The 8,864-nt window shown below is 43.3% G+C and overlaps 1 protein-coding gene across 1 annotated transcript in view; it reads right to left on the bottom strand.

Annotated features, from left to right (window-relative positions):
* Positions 1-8,864, bottom strand: part of LOC140193228 (uncharacterized) — a 36,083-nt gene that overhangs the window by 25,121 nt on the left and 2,098 nt on the right. The window contains exons 3-4 of the mRNA XM_072250618.1: positions 7,977-8,228; positions 4,242-4,367 (exon numbers count right to left, since the gene is read on the bottom strand). Of these exons, the coding sequence (XP_072106719.1) occupies positions 4,242-4,367; positions 7,977-8,228 (378 nt within the window). The remainder of the gene's footprint in view (positions 1-4,241; positions 4,368-7,976; positions 8,229-8,864) is intronic.

An 8,864-nucleotide genomic window follows, 5' to 3' on the forward strand; every position in this document is an offset into this window, starting at 1 on the left:
ATATTTACAAATTACGAATTTTTTACGTGGTTTGTTGCCATATTACCCTTCTGCTTATCAATCTAATATGACAGATGCTCTCTTTCAGTTTAAACCATTTCAAAAAGGGTTGATAGCTATAATCTATAAATGGTTATTGAACTCACGAATGATACCTAATGATAAAATTAAACGTGCTTGAGAATCGGAAATTCAGGAGTCATTTCCAGATAATCAATGGAGTAAAATTTTTCGTTTGGTTAATAACTCATCTATTTGTGCCCGTCATTCCTTGATACAGTTCAAGGTAGTGCACCGGGCCCATATGTCAAAGGATAAACAAGTGCGTATTTTTTTCAAATATCAATCCTATTTGTGACAGATGTAATATTGAGGTGGCCACTTTAACTCTTATGTATTGGTCTTGTATAAAGCTAGATAACTTTTGGAGAGATGCTTTTAAAATGCTATCAAAAGTCTTGGATCTGGATCTACAACCTAATTTTCTTACGGCAGTTTTTGGGATTGTCCCAAAGGAAGCAGGAAACATTCCTGTTTCCGCTCAACGTATAATATCCTTTTCGACTTTACTGGCTAGGAGAGCCATTTTACTGAATTGCAAGGATTGTAATCAACTTACAGTCTTTCATTGGCTTTCCTCCATTATGTGCTGTTTAAGTTTAGAGAAAATAAGAAGTCGGACATTTGATAGATCCTTTAAATTTGAGCAAATCTGGCAACATTTTATTCAATATTTTCATTTAATTTGATTTATTACTCTTCCAATTTTTTTTTTTGCAGTTTCAGATTTGATCAGAAAATCTTTTTTTTTGGTCATATCCTCAGAATGGACTGCCCAGTCCCTTCTTTTTTGTTTCTTTATTTTTGTATAGTGTAGTGGGGGTCTTTTCCCTTCATTTAAAATTCCTATTTATGAACTGATAAGAGGAGAATTGCTGTTTTCTTTTTTATTATATATTATATACTAGCTTAACACTATGTATGATTTTGATGATGTCTATCTCAATCTTGGTTTGTATTGCTGTTGATATATATATTTGAGATAATTCTCCTCGTTTGTATTTATGCTCCTTGTAAATTAATAAAAAGATTAATAAAGAAAGAAAGAGGAAGTCTCAGTGCCCTCCGGATCCTCGCTCGACCCTAGTGCACAACACACATATCAATCAGAAACCTGTAACCTGGGATTTGGTGTTGATGTTACATTAGAACCGATGGGGATTTTCAGTTCTGACCCTCCCTCCCTCCCACACCCCCATCCCGGTGTGTCACTGACTGACTGGGATACAGTTCTGACAGCTTCCCATCACACCCACCCCAGACACATCTGCCCTAGGACATGTAATTGGAGACCGAGGGATGTACAGAATGAGGCTATTCAGCCCATCGTTGAATACACCAACAACGAGGTTACTTGCCCAGTGAGTCTGTCATGACCAATATGCCCAGCTGGATAATCCCAGATTCCTGCAGTCAACTTTATCCGCTCTAATCCTGCCTTTTCATGCATCTATCCAGATGCCCCTTCAATGATACCATTGCACCTGCTGCACCCACTTTCTTGGGCAGCTCGATCTATATACTCACCAGCCGATGGGTCAAAGAATTCCCCCTCTGATTGTCCAAATTGTCTGCATTACAACTGTATCTCTCCACGTCCCACCCCCTCCATGTACCTATCCCAGTGCTTCTGAAAGGATACTCTTGTACCTGCCTCAACCACTTCCCCTGTGGAAAAGACCAAAGACCAAAGTACAGTTATTATCACAGCACATATCTATCACCATATAAAACCCTGAGATTCATTTCCTTGCTGGCATACTCTATAAATCCATATTAGAATAATAACCACAATAATTTCACAGACTCTCCACTGTCCCTTTTAACTCTCTCCCCTTCATCCTTAACCCAGGGACTCTAATTGTGGACTCCTCTGACCTGCGAGGGACATGCACCCTATCTTGCCGCTATGATTTTATTTACTCCTCCATTCCGAATTCCACAACACCCTTCTTCACTATAATTAGTACCATTTAATTCTGTGTCAACCACAGATACACTGATCAAGCCTTGTGCACTGGCATTCGAATCATTTCTCAAAATAGTAATGAAAGAAACCCAACACTGATCCCTGCAGAACACAGCTCATCAGCAGCCTCCATTCCGAAACACAACCTTCAACCACCTCCCTCTGCTTTCGTCCTCCAAACCAATTGTGAATCCACCAATCTTGTCTAGATTCCTAACCATCCAGTTTACCCTACCTTGGAAGACCTTGTCGAAGGCCTCACTGAACTACAAATAGACAACAACCACTGCTCTGCCCACATCTGCCTTTTCAGTCACATCTTCAAATAGATTGAATACTGTTCAATAAGCAGAGCCTTTCATGCACAAAGCCGTGCTGACTCTATTTAATCTGACTCCGTCCACTCAAATGCTGGTACACCCCGACCCTCAGAACTCCCGTAGGTAACTTCCCCACTACTGATTTCACACTGACTGGTGTGTCGTTCCCGGGCATGACCTTCCTGCTCTTCTCAAACTACCAAACATGAGCTTCCTTCCAGTCTTCTGCAACTTTTCTGGTGGCAAATGATGAGACAATAATCTCAGCAACAGACTCCACAATTTCTCCTCGAGCCACTCACAAATTTCAAGGAAGCACTCACACTGGCTCTGGGTATTTATCCACCAATACACGGTAAGGTTGCAAATATCAACCTTTCTGGAAATATGACCAGTCTCGAAAACATCTCTACCTAATTCCCTTGAGTAATCAAGATTATCTCCTCATTTTAAAAGGGGAAATATTCGTTAAGAATCTCACCCATGTCGTGCAGATTAAGACACGGGTAGCCCTGCTAATGTCTGAAGGGATCTACTCACTTAGTAACCACCCTTTTACTCATGATATGGCTGCAAAATCTCTTGGGATTTCCCTTCATCTTTTCTGTCAGATCCATCTCACACCCTCTCTCTTTGCCCTCATGATTTCACTCCTGATTGTTTTCTTAGTCATTTGGCATTAAAGCATTACCTGACACATGACATAATTGAACTATGTCCTTCCATTTTCTTCTTGACCAAAGCTTGTATATCTCTCATACTTTTGTATCCACCAATCTGTCTGTCCAGCATTTCATGCAACGCTTCCTACTGGACCAGCCTACCATGCGAGGTCTTATTGTAGGTTCTGCTAAATGGACAACATTCTCAGCCTGAATCTCATCTACAATTTTGGTCATTCCACAAACAGCTCTAAAGAGGTTCAACTGCACAATTTTCCACTCACAACACAATGCAAACTCCCCCTAATCAGTCTCTATCTACCCAAAAACTAGAACATCCTATCCTTCCTATTGCCCACCACTAACATCCCCACAATTGACGTCAGGTTCACTGGTCTGTCATTTCTTGGCTTATCCCTTCTATGGTTCTTAATCTATGGAACAACATTGACCTCATTCCATTCTTCACTGGCATCATTTCCCAGTAACAAACAAGGAAGTAAATATTTCCGTAAGGGCATTCGCTGTTTCCTCTCCAGACCCCCACGGAGTTCCAGGAAGCACGTAGTAAGGCCCTGGTGATTTATCCACAAGGAATCACTGTAAGTCTGCAAATACCTGCTCCCTGGAAATATGTATGACCCCAATCCGTCTTAACATGCTTCCCTCATCCTTTGAGCAATTGTGATTTTCAGTAAATCAGTTCAGCAATCATTGAGGAGAATATTTCTTATAATTTCAACCTATCTGCCCCCTCAAGTTATAGAGAGCCTGCTGATCCCCAAGAGGAACTCTTACTAACCATCCCTTTAATATTTACTGAGCTACAGAACCTCCTAGAATTTTTCTCAATCTTATCTGTCTGATCCATCTCATACCCTCACTTTGCCCTCCAGATTTATCTCAAGTGCATTTTTTATATTTTTATAATCATCAAGAGATGAACTTGTCCCCAAATTAAACACAATGTGTTATGTACAAAATGATGGAGGAACTCAGCAGGCCGGGCAGCATCAATGGAAAAGAGTAAAGCCGATGCTTCAGACTGAGACCCTTCATCGGGACTCCTGTTTGTGAACACAATGTACGCTTGCCTCTCCTCTTGACTGGAACTTCAGTCTCTCTCATCAGCCAGGGTTCCTAAACCATCCAGGCTCTGTACACAAGAGGTACATAATACATCTACACCCTTGTTATGCCATGAGTCGTGCCCCAATCCTTGCTTCTCACCGTTACACTGAAGCTTCTCTGAGCTCTTTTCGCTCTTCTCTTGCGTGCAGGTTGAAGATGTCTGATGATCTGGTTGCTCACTGTACAATGAGGGAGTCTCACTGCCCTGTGGATCCTCACTCGACACTGGTGCACAACACAGACATCAATCAGAAAACCTGTAACCTGGGATTTGGTGTTGATGTTACCTTAGAACCGATGGGGATTTTCTGTTCTGACCTTCCCTCCCTCCAATAACCCTATCCCAGTGTGTCACTGTCTGACTGGGATACAGTTCTGACATTTTCCCATCACACCCACCTCAAACACACCTGCCCTACGGCATGTAATTGTAGACCGAAGGATGTACAGAATGAGGCTATTCAGCCCATCATTTAATACACCAAGAAAGAGGTTATTTGCCCAGTGAGTCTGTCATGACCAATATGCTCAGCTGGATAAACCCAATTTCCTGCAGTCAACTTTATCCGTTCTAACCCTGTCTTTTCATGCATCCACCCAGGTGCCCCTTCAATGATACCATTGTACCTGCTGCACCCACTTTCTCGGGCAGCTCGGTCTATATACTCACCGCCCTACGGGTGAAAGAATTGCCCCTCAGGTTCTATTTAGACCTTTCCAATTCACCATAAGCATATGCCCCAAGCTTTGGACTCTCCTGACGTGTGGGAAAGACTTGGCATACACCTTATCCTTGTCACACCATGATTTTATATATTTCTATATTATCATTACCTCCAACATGACAAGAAATAATGACCTAGTGTGGATAACCCCTCCCTATTACTCAGCACAGGCAACAGTCTTGCAATTCTCTGCCCAATTTCCAGTTTCACCACATCTTTCCTAGAAAAGGGAGACCAAATTTCTGCACCATGTTCCATTTGCAGCCTCACCAATGACATTTTCAATGGCAACATAATGTCCTAGCTCTGTACCCCACTGTTGAATGTCAGTGTCCTAAATGTTATTTTCTCCCAACATGTTCCCGCAGCTCAGGACATAAGGAGACGTTCTGAGCTTCTAAAGTGAGCTATTTCTCCTTAGTTATTATTTTAATAAACACACATCAAAGTTGCTGGTGAACGCAGCAGGCCAGGCAGCATCTGTAGGAAGAGGTGCAGTCAACGTTTCAGGCCGAGACCCTTCGTCAGGACTAACTGAAGGAAGAGTGGGTAAGGGATTGTTTGCGTTATTATTTTAATCTTTAATTTGTGTCAGATCAGATTAAAGATCTGTTTTTGTGTTACATCTACATTGAAACATTGAAACAGTCAGTGAAATGCTCATTTGCCTCGATGAACAACACAGTACAAGGGTGAGTTGGGGGGGGGGGGCGCCCGTACCTGTCACTGTGATCCCACTACCAACATAGCATGCGATCAGCTTACTCACACTAACCCTTTCCAAAATGGCAGGAAACTAGAATACTCAGTGGAAAAGTACTGCAGTCATGGGGAGAAAGTATAAACTCCTTAAAGGCAGCAGAGGAATTTAAAACGTCACCAGTGTCAGCCCTACAGGTAGAAATGGGAATAATGCCTTTGGAAATAAGAAGGATGCAACTGATGGCAAACTACTGGGCTAACTTGCAGGGGCACAATGATTCTCACCCTACTAAAGGAGTGTTGCAGGAGTGCTGGGAAAATGGGAGGTTTCAGAGGGATACCTTTAGTCGGGTAGGGAATGATATCGCGAAAGAATGTGGAGTGTTTGATCTGAGGATAAGTCCTTCAGTAGTTTATCCGGTTGTAGCTCCATGGAAGCTTGTATGGCCTGACATAGACTGGCATTTGTTAGAGGTAAAAAGGAAAGAAAGATATAAAACAGATTTGGTAAATGCATTTAACTGTCATGTGATGGAAACTTATAGTGATTATACTCACATTTATACAGATGGTGCGAAGGAACCTGAAACAGGAGTGACAGGGTTTGGGGTGGTAATACCAGCAAAAGAAATTGGAATCAGCAGAAGAACATCTAATAAGTTAGGGGTGTTTACGGTGGAGATGCTGGCAGTGTTGGTTGCATTGCAATGGGTGCAGAAAGCCAGACAAGCCAAAGCATTGATATGTTCAGATTCATCCTCAGTTCTAGCAAGTTTAAGGTCTTTTCACACAAACAGTCGGCAAGATGTACTTTATGAAGTCCTTCAGTTAGTTACAAGAATTGCAAATCAGGGAGGTCAGGTAAAATTTCTATGGGTTCCAGCACATGTAGGGGTGAAGGGGAATGAGAGGGTGGATGAGTTGGTAAAGAGGACGTTAAAGAAAGAAAATGTGGAAATGCACATTAGTATCAGTAAAGCAGAGGTTAAGTGTGTAATCTGGGAAAAAGTCAACCGAATGTGGCAAGAAAGATGGGACAGGGAGGGAAAAGGGAGGCATTTATATCAAATACAAAAGATTGTTGCAGGTACTAGGGTAGGTAATGGAAACAGAAGAGAGAAAATTGTGTGGACTAGGTTAAGGCTGGGGCATTGTGCATTAAACAAAACATTGAAAATGATAGGGAAACACCAGACAGGATTGTGTGAGGAATGTCAGGAAGAGGAGTCAGTAGAACATGTAGTTTTGTGTTGCAGGAAGTATGGGATACAGAGAGAAATGATGAGAATTAAATTAAGGGAGTTGGGGGTGCAGGAATTCACATTAAAAGGGTTGCTGGGCATGGGTGCGAGAGCACAAGTCCGGGTATTTTTAGCGTTTTTAAGGGGTACAGGGTTTTTTTTGTAGGATATGACGAATAAACAGGAATAGGATACTAGGATGGTCAAAGATGGGAGGGTGAAGTGTAGGTTTGTATATATATATATATATGTGTGTGTGTGTGTGCGTGTGTGTGTGTGTGTGTGTGTGTGTGTGTGTGTGTGTGTGTGTGCATGTGCGTGTGTGTGTGTGTGTGTGCGCGTGCGCGGTTGGGTGAAGGGATTTAGAATGTATGTCTAGTGCACATTCCGGAGCAGAGGGTGGCGGTAATGCACCATTAGGCTGGATGCCAACCGCCGTAAAACAAGATACAGACAGACAGAATTGAACACATATGGCTGCCACTGTAAAGTTTACACTAATCACTACAGAACTTCTTGGGATTTTTCTTAGCTTTATCTTCTAGATCGATCTCACACCCCCTCTTTTTGCCTCCTGATTTCCCTCTTGATAGTATTCTTAGTTATTTGATGTTAAGGGATTCACTGGAAAATAACCTAAATGCACCTTGTCTTTCCATATTTTTCTTGACCAAAGCCTGAATATCTCTTGTCTTGACAGGTTTACCCTCCACTTCAGCAGGAACATACTGCCTCTGCAGGCTCGATATTTCTCAACTCCTGCCCTAATCGCTCAGGGCGAGCGCCAAGCCTGTATTCTCACCGTTACACTTCTCCGAATTCCTGCTTCTCTTCCTTTGGCTCCATCCTGAAGAAATCGAACAATCCAATTGTTCATTCACCACTGAAGGCTCATCACCCGGCAGACTGTCGTCCTGCACTACTGGAATGCCTACACGTCAGTCAGGAGCCTTTAAGCTCAGAATTGTTGCTAAATTGACCTCCGTACCCAAAGACATTTTGGACTGCGAACCTCCCTCCCTCACCCAGCAGTCACTGCCTGACCGACTATAGTTCGTTCCATCATTTTCCTACCCAAGACACACATCAATCACATCCCTCACATTCCATGTGAGAAGGTTTCAGTGAAGCGTGAGGTGTGACAGGGAGAGACGGGTTTTACCCACCGGGGGAGGAATGTTCTCTGGATCTGGTTCTGTCACTGAGACTCTGTCTGATGGCCCGAATGGTATTTGGACAATGGCACTGAACTTTCCTCCTAATGAGAATACCGCTGGTTTCTCTCCAAAGTACTCGATGAACTGCTGTTCCTTCATGGAATAACCCTGGATGAGTACTTATCTGCTCCTCTCTCACATCTCGGGATTTCTGCAACAGAATCACGGCACAGATGTCTTCCTTCAGCACTCTTCCGCCTCCTGTAACACAGAGTAACAGTGTGTCTGGGTGTTGTGGGATGGGTGTGTGTCCCACCCACTGGGTATATCAGTTTTGAGCTCAGTACCTTCCACCTGGGGCTGTGCCCACCTTCCTGCCCCCTGTGTGTGTCCAGTTGATGCTGACTATGTACAAGACAGCCCTCCCATCCCACTACTGGCACTCACCTCCCCACACAAGCTACAGCACTGACAGTAGCATCATTTTTCCACTGGGACTTTCATCCCAGGAATGCCCTCCCCACTCAGGGGCACAGAAAGTTCCAAACACCTTACACACAGGGGAAGGGAACCGACCCGTGTCCCGGACATTGTTACACCAGGATCCACAGTCCGTTACCTCACAGCTGTTTGTGGGAGCTTGCTCTGCACCATTATACATCCCCATCACAATGATAACTACTGTGAGCTTTGGTGGCAGGGCACCACAAGACATGACAAGGATAAGGAAGGTGCTACATCAATGCAGTGCCACTGTCCTATTGTAAACCAAATCCCAGGATGTCACATAGTCAGAATTATTGTACCTCAGAGAAAGGGAAGAGCCAGTAGTCAGCAGAAGTCTCCAAGAGGAAGGGGATACCACGGAAGTAAATTGACTTCATGACTTCACCTGTG

This window comes from Mobula birostris, unplaced genomic scaffold, assembly GCF_030028105.1.
Source record: "Mobula birostris isolate sMobBir1 unplaced genomic scaffold, sMobBir1.hap1 scaffold_458, whole genome shotgun sequence".
In the NCBI taxonomy this organism is placed as follows: Eukaryota; Metazoa; Chordata; class Chondrichthyes; order Myliobatiformes; family Myliobatidae; genus Mobula; species Mobula birostris.